Source organism: Strix aluco, chromosome 2, assembly GCF_031877795.1.
Source record: "Strix aluco isolate bStrAlu1 chromosome 2, bStrAlu1.hap1, whole genome shotgun sequence".
Classification (NCBI taxonomy): Eukaryota; Metazoa; Chordata; class Aves; order Strigiformes; family Strigidae; genus Strix; species Strix aluco.
Genome location: NC_133932.1, coordinates 6,211,974 through 6,227,316, shown reverse-complemented (window position 1 = coordinate 6,227,316; position 15,343 = coordinate 6,211,974). Strand labels below are relative to the sequence as shown.

Sequence of the window (15,343 nt, the reverse complement as noted above, 5' to 3'; positions counted from 1 at the left end):
TGGTTGCTGTCATGTCAGTATGACTTGTTACTCAGTGTTTCTCTTAGTTTCAGGGGAGTAAATACCTAAAACTCAGTGACACATATGAAAGACCTAATAATACTAACATCATGTGGCTCCATGTAGCTGCTTGCTTTTGAAATTCTTTATAAGACCCTACAGTGAGATTAAGCATTATGCTCTCAACTGTTGGATTGAAAGCCTGAGTGTGAAAAGTAACTAAACTTGAAGTTAGGATCTGGTTTGACTTTCCAAGAGCTACTCTGAAAGAGGATAAGATATTATGGAAGAAGCAGAAGAAAGTTCATCTGTTTTATGCTGTGCAGCTCCCTGTGTAAGGGAACATGGTCAACGTATTTTTCATTCTTTGTTAATAATTTTGTTTGTGATAACGATCCTGCAAAAGCTACCAGATAGCAGAAAAAGATTTCTAAATCTGGTTCTGTTAACCAAATGCCCTATTTTGACAGCATTACATGCCAGTGCCTAAACAGTTGCGTGAAAGTCTAGTGAAATATCAAGGTGGATCTTTTAGCAGCTAGTTTGTGAGTTTAGGGGCTCCATACTCGCTGGTGGTTTTCTGTCCTTTCAGTTTCTCTTTCCATTCAGGTTCTTGTCCCACATGTGTCACCTGAGTGGCTTTTATCATCTTGTTTCCCATAGCAAGATGTGAGACATTTGAGAAGTTTTTGGCTGTTCTGTCTGTCTCTTCCTACTACCATGTGTCTAATGTCCTTGTGCCTTGAGTAGGTCATGGGACGAGAGCCCAGGAGTACCAGGATCTTGCCTGTCTCTCTTCAGAAGAACCAGGCGTAGCCATGGAGGCAGAAATGTTGTTCTGAGAAATAGCTCTGGCAGTGCTCAGGCTTGCAGCAGCTTTGCAGGACAGTTGGAGAGTGGGCTGGGTTCTTAGTCTTCCCTGTAGGGAAGCAGTCCATCAAAGGAGTGGGATGCTTGCTGAACTTTGAGAGAGGTCTGCTTCTCAGGCTGACTTTTGGGACTACATTCCTTAATAAAGCAGCTGCTGTGTTAGGGAAATGGGCAATCCTAAAGGCACAGAAATAACTGCTGGCACAAAAGAAGCTGTCATGCAGCCTAAGTCTGATTGGCCTTCCAAACTTTGGTCCAAACTGTCTTCTATCTTAGTAATTGCTCTTGCTACTCCTTCCTCTTGTAAGAAGCTTCTGGCCAAAGAAGTGTAGCTAAATTAGCTCATGGTATAAAGCCCTTACTCATTCTACTAAACTGGGAACCTATGCTGGACAGTGTCATTCTCTACAGTTCCCATATGTTGTCCCTCACCTTTATTTCTTTTGAAAATTTATTTCTGACATTTTTGTGCTATCTTTCATTTCCTTGATCCCTACCATCCCTGAAATGACAAGGTATAAGAAGAAAAGGGAGTGCACGAGGGAAGAGAGCATGATGTCTTTTCTGTGCTTTGCTGAAACTACTCTTGATCTCAGAGGTACCTTTTGATTCTGATAAAGAAATTGCTCAGATCCCTGAACCGAACATCAAGGACTTATAAAGGCCTTTTGACTTCCAGTGGAGAACCCAGGGGGCTGACTGGTAGACTGGTGCTGATGGGAGTAGGTGCTGTGAATGGTGTCCCAGCTGTGTGCTGCTCAGTGGGTGCACTGATGGATACAGTTCCATCTGCAGTTACAAGTGACTTGGTGGGACAGGAGAGCTAAGCCAGCCCTGAGAAGTTGCAGAGCACCACTGTAAACTTCTAGCCTTCTGGAAAAGAAAATCAAGTTGCCTTGGGGCAATTTTTTGCTCTGTCTTTAGAGAGGAAATGTGCAGTGTTTTATGAGCACATCTTCTGCAAGTTCTGTTCTGCTCTTACAGACTTATTTGTGTGTGTGTATGCAGCCATGAGGCTGATGTTGTGGGGGAAAATTTCTGTCTCTACTAGGTATGGGCTGGTGTAGGCATTCTGCATGTGAGAATGATGTTGAGAGAAGACTTGGCACTCAAGGTGAGGTGTTGAATTTTTAGGACTGCTATCTTGGAATGCACCCATCACAGATCTGGGGTCTTTCATCTTATCTGTTTTGGAGTGGAATCACCCAATTTATGAACCAAACCCTGCATGTACTAGAAAGATTTATCACTGAATCTGTTCAGAGTCAGTTAATCGCTTCAGGTGTACATGTGGCCTCTGTCCAATTCCCTCATGGTCAAATTTAGGTATGGATTGTCCAGAAGACTGGAATAGAGGCTACTGTCTCACTTGTTTCACTGATTCTTTGTGGCAAAAATGGTTATTCATCTTTAAGCGTTTTAGAAACTGGTGAAGAACAGTCATTCTTTGTCTCTGCAGATGTAGAAACCGCTCCAGTATTTTGCCTAATGGTCTAAAGGTTCAGGCTGAAGACCGATTGGAAGAAAGAGGAATACCATTTTCTGTTAGCATGAGGCATGCTTTTGTTCCCTTCCCAGGTAATGCCCAGATCCTGCTCTGTAATTGTTAAAAATATAGTTACCAAAAATCCTAGATCTAATGAAGAGTTAAGAACTGATGACAGTATGTATCTGACTGAGCAGCCCACTTGGAAAATAATGCAGTAGTTAGCATGCCCTCAAAATTATTCACAAGGCTGTAAAGGAGAGAGTTTCAGCTGGAAAAAGTATTCAAATGTTCTCACCTTCATTTCCTCTTTAAGAATACCTGTTTTTTGAAGAGGTAGCTTAGGCAGCTCTTAATATACAAATTGCACTCTATCTAGTGTTCTTTCTATCCAAATGTCAGTTATTGCATTGCCTGCCCTGGCTCAGTACAAGTCTGCTGGTCTCATCTCTGTGCTGATCGTTCCTATTAGGTGCTAGGCTTTTACACAGACACCTGGACAGATACTTGTCTCTGTGGTTTTGGTGGATTCTAGATTTAGAGGCTAGATGCAAAGCAGGCAGACCTGGGCATCGGGGAAACAGGCAAGAATTTGTCTGTTAGAAGTGGCTGTGGAAAAATTTCAGAGCAGAAGGTGCAAGGACAGCTTCAGTCCTTCTTGTTGGAATGTCGTTGGAGTAATTTATGAAATAATGATTGCTGCAAACTTCTTGGCTTCAGGTGGCTTAATCTTGGCTGCTGATTACTCTCAGCTGGAACTGAGGATCCTTGCTCATTTGTCTTGTGACTGTCGACTCATTCAAGCCTTGAACGAGGGTACTGATGTCTTTAAGAGCATTGCAGCAGAATGGAAAATGATTGATCCTGAAGCTGTTGGAGATGGGACCAGGCAACAAGCTAAACAGGTAATCTTTAGGAAAAGAATTCAGCAGGAGCTCTCTGGATAGGAAGGTTCAGTGTTCAAAACATCAGGGAGTCACGATAGTATGGTTTTCTGTTTGGCTTAGGCCATGATTGTTCAGTAGTTGCTTTGTATGTCCTGCCACTCTCCACACGTTTCAACTGGAGCTTGTCTGGGTTTCGGGGGATGAGGATGGAGAAAAGCAGCATGAATGGCTCGGACTCAGAGGTAGCCTCTTCTTGAATGCTCTCACTTGTTTCCCATATACTTGTCGTCCAGTGATTCACATTTTGGTTTGGCTCTGCTTTCTCTGCATGGTTCACCATATGGTTGCGGTTCTTCACACTGTCCTCTGGCAGATTTGCTATGGAATCATCTATGGAATAGGAGCAAAATCTTTAGGCGAGCAGATGGGGATTGATGAACATGAAGCTGCCAATTACATTGAATCCTTCAAATCAAGATACACAGGTTTGGATATGGCTGTTTGGGAGCTGGGTGGTGGTGGTTGTTTGTCATCCCTTCTCTCTATGTCTCTTCAAATTCTTATCTCAGCACTCTACTACTCCTCTCTCTCTTGAAAAAGCTTTTAATATTTAAAAAGTCCAGTACACGAACACAGCAGGTTGATGCTCCATAATGTTTTACTCTACACTCTGGTTTTATTCATCTTTAGGACCTTGTTGTTTGCTTATTGCTTTAATTATTTTGTTGGTTTTTTAATTAATTTATAAGCCCTGGGGATTCATTTTAAAGCTCTTAACTTTCTGAATAAGAAACACTCTTTTCCTTATTAAAACACACAGCTTCAAGGGGTATGCAATACAACTTTAGACCATACTTCTTATAATTTTTTAAATATAACTATTTCTTTCTTCTGCTTTCACTAAGTTTTAAACTGTTCTGCATATAACCCTTATTTTTTTCCAACTGCTCAGAGCAGCTCTCCCATGTTTTGTGAAAAGACATTGTTGCATTTCTAAGAAGCGTGTTAATTTTTAGGAAGGCTACAGAGAGAGTAGAGCTGCAATCAGAAAATGAATGGAGGGCAAATGGGATGAGAGGCAGCTAGCTCTAATCATAAAACTTGGAAATGAGCCTAAAAGTTACATTCTGAAGATTCGGGGTTTGTTTCTTTAGGAGACAGATGTTGAGAAATGGTGTCCTATTAAGAGTCTGTTGAGTCTCCAGTAATTTCTGGATAGTCTCTCCTTCATAACCATTAGAAACTTACTTCCTGCTTCCTCCCTCTCGGTACCCGTGCATACATACAAACTCTGCAGTGTACCTTATATTGTAACTTCTTATGAATTTTCACTCATATGTATTGCCTGGTTGACATGCTGAATTACATACCTAATGAATTAACTAACGCTGTCAGGCTTGATTTTGAATAGCTCCTTTTACATTTTATATTCTGTAAATCTTGGAAAGAAATTGTCTGAAGTTAACTTTTTCCACTTTAGTGCAGTTACCTGAACTTGCAGTGAAAGGGACTCTTCCCCGTCTCACCTTTCTTTGACCTAAGTTTCTTTTTAACACTCTCGGTGGATTCACTCCTTCCCTTGCAAAGTGCAGGTGGGTGAGTTTCTTTCATCCTAGAATCTGAAGTGACACAGTCTGAAGTCAGGCAGCCTGAGGCATCAAGGGCTCTGACTTCTGCTTTCAACTTACTCCCTTCCCTACTACTTGTCTTTCCAGTGCTGGTCCAGGTCCTGACCTCTCCATTATCAATAATATATGTCTGATCCTCCTTGCCTGGGCGCTGTGCAGAATGGACTTCCTACCTCCTTGTGCACAGCCAGATATCCTGATGCTATACACTCTCTTCCACCTCAAAAGTCTTAATAGGTTTCCCAGTAGAGCTGCGAATAAGCTGAATGAGAGATCGTGTGCCCTTGTCCTCTGACAGGTTCTAGGAAATTTAAAGAATGACCTTTGTATTGCTTGGGTGTCCCAGACCGCTTCCAGTGACCCCAGTGAGAAATCAACATGAAATGTCAGCTGTATTAGGGAAAACTTTCTCTTGCCTTTCACAGGGATTCAGAAATTCTTGAGGGAGACAGTGAGGAACTGCAGAAGAGATGGGTTTGTGCAGACCATCCTGGGAAGACGGAGATACCTGCCAGCTATCAAAGATCCAAACCCCTACAGTAAAGCTCATGTATGTTGAGTGCAGTACCTTTTTTTTAAAATCCTTCCTTTAATTTTAAAGTATTAGATTTCTTTGCATATCCATATCTGCGATTTTACAGGGTCTATGAGCCATCTTGGTCATGACCTTCCACTTCGCACTTAGTTCATTGTTTCCTCAGTTGTTCTCTGAATAACAGAGCTTTTGTCAAGGTCTGCTTGACATAAGTCATCTGTGACTGGGTGTAGAGCTGTCATCGCTGTGCTAAACCTCACTTCAGAACTCCCACGTTGGAGCTGGAGTGAGTAATTTATTGAAATAAGTGGACATGATTTTAAAAAGCCTCCACAGAGTGATGTGCTTTAACTCTTCAGACTGAGTTGCTCCCACTCAGCAGTCTTCGTATGTTATATGCTTTCAGCACTTGAACAAGAAAGGGCATTTAAGTCCTATATTTTTGGGTATTTGTTTCTTTTCTTATTTTCCCTCAAAAGAAAATTGCTCTAACTTGTTAGATAAATATTTACTTAATATACGCCTTTGCAGTGGCATTATCTTTTTTCAAGGTCATTTTGGACACATCTGTCATAGACTCTGCTTCAGTAAGAGTGAATTGACTCCTTGGGGAGATGTTGGTGCATTTCTGTGGGGAGGAAGCATTATACTTCTCAGTAGGAAGCTGGATGAGGTTGTGCGGAATTAAAGATCAGAGTGGAAGAGGGAGGAAGTGGGGGTACTCCTAGTAGTTGAAAGGGAAACAAGGAGACTTTCAAAAAACTTTTGAGATGATTTGACTATTTAATCTGAAGGATACTACAGCATGAAGCTTTGTAGATGTACCTTCTGTTCAACTTTGATTTATTCTTGTAAATCATATTAAAGACCAGTTAATTATTTTCACTTTCATTTCAGCTTCCTCATAACTTTTTGCACACATTTCAGCTCTAATTAAAGAGAGAAGAACCTTTGAATGCAGTTTTCTTGTCTGAGGAGGGGATTAATAAAGAGGTTGCTTGTGTGGAAAAAAATGTCATTGTGTCATAGTGTGGTCTGGTGTGTTTTTGCACAGCTGTAATGCTCTGGCCATTGGGGTTCAGTGCAACAGACCAGACTGTTAGTCCATCTTGCCTTTGGTTATCCATTCCTGATGCTTCTGAAGATAGGCAGAAATACTTGGATTAACTGTGAGATTTTTCTGTTCCTCATGAAACTATTACCACGCGTGTATGCTTCTTCCTTTTGTGGCTTGTGGCTCTTGCAGGTTATTACCCTTGATATTAATTTTAAATTTGTGGAAATCCTGCTTTTCTCAGTCGCCTGGAGAAATTTTGCATCTGAAGCTAGTCTATAATGTCTTTCTTTCAGGCAGATATAACAAACTCTTTATCTGGAGGTTTTACTATGCCTGTATTTGGCCATGTATTTATTATTTTTAATGAAGTACATGTGGCATGCTGGATTTGATTTATTTTTTTGGGTGAGTTTTGAGAACAACTATCTCTATTTAGGCAGAGCGACAGGCTGTGAATACAACTGTTCAGGGATCTGCTGCAGACATTGTCAAAACAGCCACAGTGAACATTCAGAGACGCCTGGAAGCTTTCTCCTCTGTGACCAAGTCTCATGGACATCTGGAATGTTCCTTACAGAGAGATAAGACTGGTATGCTCGCCTCTTCCTTGCACACCAGAGTGAAATTTTCAGTGTTACTAATTAAAAAAAAAAAAAAATGCCTGCAAAAAAAAGTTAGGGCATTTGGGCTAGGAGTGGGAGACATTTTATTTCCTGACAGTGGTAAGTCTGTGTTTAATGAGCAAAAAAGTCACCAAGGAAGGAGGGAGAATATCTGCTCAACACACAAACAAGCAAATGGTGTGATCAGATCGAAAACCCCAACTGCCTCAAGTCAGATCTTGCAGAAGTTGGCAGTGGGACTTCATATGTGATATGGTCTGTGATGCCATCACAGAATTGTTCAAAAGTAGGAAGGAGAAACTGAGCAGATACTCTGGCTTCAAAGGCAGTGAAAAGATAGAGCAGTACAACTTCTAGTTCCAAAAATACAATTTTTGGTTAGAATTAAGTCTGGAATTTGTTGACTGGAATTTGATGTACAGAGGCTCCACAAGAGTATTATATTGAAGCAATTACCAGCATAAATTTCTTCTGGCTGCAGATAGCAAAGCTGTGCTGGGGGAATACTCATTCCCAGAGGAGTGCTGTGAAGACTTTTTTTTAGCATAATGTAGACAGTGTTTTGTTCATCAGTCATGTATTTTTAGAAAGACAACTTAAGGGATGGAGTGCTATATTTCTTTGATAGTTCAAATGCTTCAACCTGAAACATGAAGCTATCTTAATATGAAGAGTCTGATTTGTAGGACTGAGAAGGAAAACTAAATAATTCATTGCTGAACCTCTAAAAATATGTCAGGGAGTTTTATTTTAGAGAGACAAGATTCAGAGGTCTGCTATGAGTAGAAGGCATGTGCTCAGCAGAACCTCCCACCACTTCCAGGAGCCAGGAGCTACTGACCTTTGGCCAACGTAATTGTAGGAAGGCAAATAGATGCATTTGTGACAGTTTTTCGTCCTCTGATAGTAGCTGTTTCAGGAGCTGGAAAGAATTCTCCTTCAGCAAGTTATAAGTGCCTGTGCCATCAGAGAAGCATCGCGTGGCTTCTTCAACATTGCTGCTTCGGTGTGAGGCTTGTGTGAGGAACTCATGATGCTGTGAAACCCTTCCTGTAGTTGTGAACTGGAGTCCTCCTGCTAGCTAACCTGAGAAATAAATAACTTTAGTGTCTGTGTGTGTGAGGTTGTGTTTGTTTACTTTTTTTAAAAAAAGCCTTTGCTATGGAATGGTTTGTTCTGCTTTATTTTTGTCGGGAAAGACCTACCAGGATCCTGGTTTTGTCAGCTGTTACTTGTTTATTCAAGAACTGCTCTTTTTTTCTTTCATTTTTTTAATCAGGAGTAGTAGCTACAGTTTCAGATAACTGCATTTGAGAGGAGGCTTACTGCATTTTTAGACTAGCCATTAAAATGATTTTGGAAGAAAAGCAGAATCCTAATTCATTGCCAGAGAGAATGTTGTGAACTGACTTCTGATTAAACTTGACATGATTTTATTTAAAATTTACTTTTAAAACAGATGGTTCAGGAGATGCAACTGTCTCTTGTTTATGTTCTGATTCATTCTTTTATAATGTAAGGCTGAAATGTTTATATCTAAAATGTTTTTCATTAACATTTTTCCCTCAGTAGCTGTACAAATATTGATAGAATAGTAATGTTATGTGGTTTTATCTGTAGGCACGGGCTTTTTCATTTTAAAGTTCCTCATGTTCTTTTTCTCAGCATTAGGAATGTGTGAGGGCTTTTTAATTACGGGAAACATGTCTTTGCATCATGGTATCTAACATTCTGTGCTCTTCACCTTTGTAGGAAGGCTAGTGAGGAAGAGCAACAGAGGGATGTTACATCCTATCAGCGGAGGTTTCTTTATTCTCCAACTTCATGACGAGCTCCTCTATGAAGTTGCAGAGGATGATGTCATCCAGGTACAGCCATGCAGTTACTTTTTCAGCTACCTACTGCATTATGATGTTTCAAACAAGCCTTTCTTCTAGGGGCTCAGCTTCTCTTCCCTGGATCCTCTCTTGCTGTGTGCTTAAAGGTCTGTGAAAACAAAGCTGAATTGGGTGAAAAATGATGTTCATATTCTTGATCCCTTTATTTTCAGACTCAAGCCATCACCATGGCTTCATTTTTCCAGTGTGTGCTTTGCTGCTTATAATAGCAGCCCATACAACTTCTCTGCAAGGTCGATGAATGAAGCAGCTTAATATTATTGACAGGTGTAGGGGAAAGCTTTTCCTCATTTGGAGGTATTTTTGCCTCCCTGTTTACACTCCTGTCTTCTGGTGCCTAACTCAGAACATGTATTGATACAGCTGTGGTTTGTAATCTGTGTAGGGAAAGGAGGATTCTGTACTTCTGGTACTTGTTTCCTCATTCCCTGTCTTTCTGGTAGGACAATTACAGTGCTGGTTAGTGACATGGGAGGGAGGTATAAGAAATGTGCTGTGTGGACTTCGGGTACCTTTCAAGTGCATACTTGTCTCTGTGTGTTCTTCCACTGCGTAGGTGCTCCTGTGCCTGGCCATAGCGGTGTCTGCGTGACAGCTGTCAGTGGCAAGTGCTTTGGCTGTATGTTGGCAGCTCAGTGTTCTCCCAAGTCCTGAGCACAAGCGCAGGAAGGCTCCCAGGGTGTGCTTCCATAGCTTGGGATGCCTTTCTCCCACTTCTGTTCTGCGCATACACATCTTTAATGACAAAAGGCCATGTCCTGATAGCAAGCAGTAACTCCTACTCTGAGGGAGCTTTCAGCAGAACTGTCTGGCCTGAGCATTTTTCTTTTTTTTTTTTTAAATTTCATTAAGAACAAAAGGTTTAATATTTTTCTCTTGAATCTCAGCTGAAGCTTCTGTTTGTTTTGCCAGGTCTGTTCAGACATCTGCTGCTTCAATCCGGGCAGGCTGTTTTAGAGATGAAAAGTCTCCTAATATTCTTTCTGTATAAAACTGAAATCCCCTGAGTATAGGATTTTACGTCTTTAGATACTGAGTCCAAGTTATCAGTGTCCCCAGAAGAACTGGGGCCAAGTGAGTGGATTTGCTTATTATTTTATTTTTCCATTAACAGCCTCAACTTCAAGTGAAATTATTACCAGCTTTTCTAACTTCCTTCAGATATATTTCTGTCCATAGATTTTCTGAGCAGTCACTTAAAACAGCATATGCACACAGCGCATGTTTCCTAAACTGACTTTCCTTGTTGTGCCAGATTTGCTTGTTTTTCAAGGATTTCTGTCTAGCTGAGACAACAGGGTACTTCTTACCCCTTTGATTAGTTGTTTTTAGGGCTGGAAAAGATCTCTTTTTTTTTTTTTTTTTTTTTATAATGCTGCCTGCTCTTCTTTCAGGTGTACCATTAGAATTATCCTATAGTGGAAAGATCTGGGTTGGAAAGGATCTCTTGAAGTCTCTCCCTTTTAAGCCCCAGCTGAAAGCAGGGCTTGAATTACTGAGCCCTTTTGAACTACAATATATCTTTTAGTGAAAAAGAACTGAGCATTTCTTGGTTTCTGTATTGGTGAGGTTTTTTTCATCTTGCTGGCACCAAAGCTTTATTATACTGTAAATCATCTATTTCTGTGCTGCAACAGCAATTTTTATTCAAACAAGTTAGTTTGGTCACAGGCTTGATGCTGACTCTGGCTTATTTTCAGCTGCTGAAGTGCACAAAAGAAGACTAAAAATATCTTTCCATATATCTAGGAATTTGTGTTCCAATCAGAGTATCCTGACAAATGGTTTGTAAGAGACAAAATGCTAGTGATCATCTGTTTTCATTTGCAGTCTACGAGTGAGCTAGTTTGCCTCTCATAAAAGACCACATTGGGGTAATACCTGTTTTTTCTTGTGCTAAAGTGTGAAATGCCTGGGGCATCAGGGCTTTCCTGGTCTGTGCAGAATGTCAAAGTGAAGGTAGGGAGATTTCAGAGCTTGTCACAACAGCAAGACTGTGATAATATTGCGGAAGATGATAGAAGGAGGCTTGACCACCTTCTACCTGTTGAGCTGGCCCTGGCAATGAGGAGTCAGTTAGGAACATAAAGGTATAGACTAGATTAAAAGCGTCTAGCCTTTGACTCTTAAACTGCTTGCTTGTTCCCAGCATCACTGCATTTATGTTTTTAAGATGGGAAATTCAGAGCCCAAAGCCCCCCCTGGGTCGGTACCTTGGTGCATGTCCTGTCCCATCCCATCAGCTTCCCCAGGTGCCTCACGCAGGTTTTCCTGTTGGTGCAGCAGCCCTGATCTGATGTTCCTCGCTGGTGGTGTGTGTTGGACCTGTGACCATTCTCAGAGAATCTCCCTCTGTATGGTTCATGATTCTTTTGAAATACTGGGCCCCAAACTTGATCAAGGCTGGAGTGGTTTGAATTGAGTGGAAAATTGATCTGTGTGTCACACAAGCAACATTTTCTTTTATTGTGTTCCAGAATCGCATTTGCTTTTTTTCTCACAACAGCGTGCCTTGCTTAAACCCTGTTCAGTTTTTACTCTCTGATAACCCCATTTTTTCCCTGCCCAGGCAGTTATTTTTCATCCTATTTTTGAACAGTAGATTATTTCTATCCTAGTTCTCTACCCTGCTTCTTTCTACTCTGTACTCGTCTGTGCTGAATTACATCCTATTTGAAAGCATTTTTCTAGGTTATCAAGATCATTTTGAAATGTGGTATGTAAGGGTGTAGGGTTTTGGAAGACAAATCTCCCCCTAGTTCTTAATGCTGTTGTAAACTCCTGTGCTCTGACCTCCTCAAATCCCTCCTCCATTCCCCAGTAAAAACTGTGGAGAAATTTCTGCTGTGGATACCTGTGTGGGAATTAATGAAAATCCATGGAAGGGTCAGAAAGCTTGAATAGTTCCTATGTTGACACAGTGGCCCCTAACTGAGATGAGGAATCACAATAATTTCAAAGCCTCTTTTCATTCTGCTGGGGAAAGGTTCATGGGATGGGTGTGAACTGAAAGATTCATTCAAATAAGCAGTCGGACAGGCTGGACTCCACGTGGGTCTTCAGGTAGGAAGGAGAGTCCTTTTATCCAGGGCAGGTATTTACAGTCAGGAAAAAATAATCCAGTCTCTTACATCCAAAAAGTCACAGTCAAAAATATCTTCTGGTCCCCTAACTGTGTACTGAAATGAGTGTTTTCTTAGAAATACTTCTGGAGGGCAGCAAACGTTGGAGTTGCCTCAACAAAATAGTGAGGGGGAACCTGAGTGGTATTTCTAGCACCTCCATTGAATGTGATCTGCTCTGCCCGAGGTTTGTAGTTTGTGTTTCACAGAGTGCCTCTCGTGCTGACACAGCGAGGAGCAACACTGTTCTTTGCCTCTGGTGTATTTGGTTTGTGTCTTGCTTTCAGCACATTGACATTTTCAGAGCAGACTGTGAATTATGCAGCTGGGTGAAAGAGGAGACTCTGCAGGACTCTTTAGTGTTTAATGGAAACTTAATTTTGCCTCTTTTCTAAGTAATCTTGAACAGTGTGGAACCAGTCACAACTCTGTGCTGCATAAAATGTTCCTGGCTTTGTACAGTTTCTCCTTTCGTAAACCCTAATTGGGATGAAAATGTTTGGCTGCGTTCCCACCGGTGGTAAGTCAGTGCAAATAAATGCAGGAGAGGACTCCAGGTGTCTGGCCACCCCAGCTATTGACACAGGAAAACACAGCACTGAAGTTACCTGTTCATCTGATGTTTAGTGTTTTCTTGTAGGTCGCTCAGATTGTCAAGCATGAGATGGAAAACGCTGTCAAACTCTCAGTAAAACTGAACGTTAAAGTGAAAATTGGCCCTAGCTGGGGAGACCTGCAGGACCTGGAGCTCTGATGTGAAATGCAGCTTTCTTGCGTGCAGTGAGGCGGAAGGTGCCACGGACTGGGCAGGGCAAGAGCCCACGACAGAGCTGCGTGCGGTGCAATCCTCCTGTATCGTGTTTCTGCAGGCGGCGTTGTGAGCTGGCTTCTGAAATGTGTGGTGGAAGCTCGTATGAATTTACCAAGCCAAACCTTTGAAAGGTCAGACGGCGCAGTGAAGCGTGTTTACAGAACTGTGAAATTATTAATTGCTAAAAGCGCAGTATTTAAATGAATTCTGTTAAAATAAGCTTGATCTTGTAATTTAAAACAAAACCCCAAAGCTAATGAATTTATTACATATGAAATGAGCTGGATTATTATATTAAAACAAGGCGCAAAGATAATTTGGCTGTTCTTGTGTGTAATTGTGTATAGGACAAAAAAAAATCATGTTTGCACTTAATGTTGAATTTTACAGGCCTCTGCTAGGATCCTTTTGTACTGAATTTTGCTGATGATGTTCAGGTGCTGAAATGGCTTTACAGCTGGCTGGATTTCTCACTGAGCAGCTGTGGCAGTGTTCACAGTGACTGGAACTGGTTCTTGGTTGGCCTCCGACTTTTAGGAAAGCATTTTGGTGACTGCTGTAATTCATCCTACTGCTGCCTTGCAAGCTGGCATTGAGAGGGATATTATTTGGAGTCTCTTATAGTTAACACAAAATTACCAGCAAAAACATTCCTCTTTAAAGAATGAAACGCAATTTATTGGTTAAAAACTTAACACCAATTTGTATTTTTGTGAAGGAAAAAAAAAAAATAATCTGTCTGGCCAGTTGAAGTGACAACCTTGCTGGAGTTTGAGGTCTAGTGTGTTAGAAAGGTGTCGCTGAAGGGTGGTGAGTGACCTGTGGTTCTTCATCCAGAGACCTGTCCCCTAGGGAAGCCTCATACCCTGCCTGTTGGTAGCGTCACTAAAAACTGCTCAGGTTTCCCCCGTGCTTTGTCTCAGCGTCTTTGACTCCATCCCCGTGATCAGGCAGAAGGTTTTTCTGGGAGTTTGGACTTGTCAAGCTGAGCTGGTCCTGAGACTGACTTTGGTCAGCTGCCGGGATCAGATGCTTCAACAGAGGGGGCAAGGAAGGAGCTCACAGGGAATTAATCCACCACTATTTGGCGTTGCTCTCCTCACTAATACCTTCTGGTCTGGCTAAACCTCACACATAGTTTCATTTCCCTTCCAGGTGGTTACAATGGTTATACAAGTTCAGCTGTTTTTGTTAACTTCATACAATGCCTGGCCTTGAATTCTGTTATTTTCATCATGTAGCCTTTGTATGTTAGAAGAGAGGGAGGATTGTAGTGCCTCCCATCATCTTCTTTACACCTCTAATTATTTTATCATGCCTTTCTTCTGTAGTTCCTCCCTAAGGTAAGCAACCTCCATCTTTCCATTCTTGCCTCCTGTGAGAGATTTTCAAGCCCCTAATTATTCTCTCATTTCTGAACTTCTCCCGGATCCTTTTTAAGAAGTGTACTTTTGAAGTTGCCTTTATAGCCCGATCTGAGAGGATGCGTACTTGGCTTTCAGCAGCCTGGTAGCATGCTTGAGTTTGTTAACTTCAGATGCGGCGCTTCTGGCACGGCCGTTATCCTGACATCAGAAGTACCTGGCACCGAGGTTTCAAGAACACGGTGAGTTTTAAAAGATGTTAATGGGCCCTGCGTACAAAAGGCCGCATCCTGGACTCTGATCCACCACCTGCCTGTTGTGCAGCAAAACGGAAGTGTGGTATCGAGTCAAAGCCCCAGGCGAGGATGCTGTGACTGCCCTTCTCAGCACCGACTTGGCCACCTTCCCTGTTTCATATGTCACTTTACATTGAGAACATTTGTTTCCTTCCTGCCTGCTCTGTGCTGTGGTTTTCTACCGCATCTGTCACCTGATGGCTGAGCTCTTTATCCACAACGTTTGGTTGATAGACAGTTGTTTCTTTTCTTAGCTGATTAAAGCTTTTGTTATTAACAGATCGGAGCCTCGGCACCCTGGTGTCTGACCATTTGTGCGCTCTGCCTGTGACGATGCTGGGTTGGACTCATTATCAATGCATATGGCCTAATGATTTCCTGTCCCTGCGTGTCGTGTCGTGCAGTGACACACCTGTGCTGTATTTCAGGCCTCACCGGAGCTGCTGTAATTTGAGTTGCTTGTTGTTTGGCACATTACATTATTTTCCTCCCGCATACTGTCCTTAGAATTTCAGAAGGATGGACCTCACGCATATTTCCCAACAAGCTCTCTAGGTAGGGGTGGTGCTAATCAATAAGGGGATTGACACAGAACTAAACTTATTTTGCTAAACAAACTCAATGAGTTAATTTTAATTAAGCAGTAATTTGGTGTGAATGAGAAGATAGAAGGTGGCCACTGCTCTGTGAGTGAGGTGACTGCAGTGTTTGAGTCATGATATTAGAACTGGCTCTGAGCTGTTGCCTGATTGCTGCTATTTACATT

At 41.8% G+C, this 15,343-nt stretch overlaps 1 protein-coding gene across 1 annotated transcript in view; it reads left to right on the top strand.

Moving 5' to 3' along the window:
* Positions 1-13,233, top strand: part of POLQ (DNA polymerase theta) — a 54,020-nt gene extending 40,787 nt beyond the window's left edge. The window contains 7 exon segments of the mRNA XM_074808995.1: positions 2,330-2,448; positions 3,077-3,261; positions 3,617-3,728; positions 5,297-5,421; positions 6,900-7,053; positions 8,839-8,954; positions 12,747-13,233. Of these exon segments, the coding sequence (XP_074665096.1) occupies positions 2,330-2,448; positions 3,077-3,261; positions 3,617-3,728; positions 5,297-5,421; positions 6,900-7,053; positions 8,839-8,954; positions 12,747-12,860 (925 nt within the window). The 3' untranslated portion in view covers positions 12,861-13,233.
* The last annotated feature ends 2,110 nt before the right edge of the window (positions 13,234-15,343 follow it).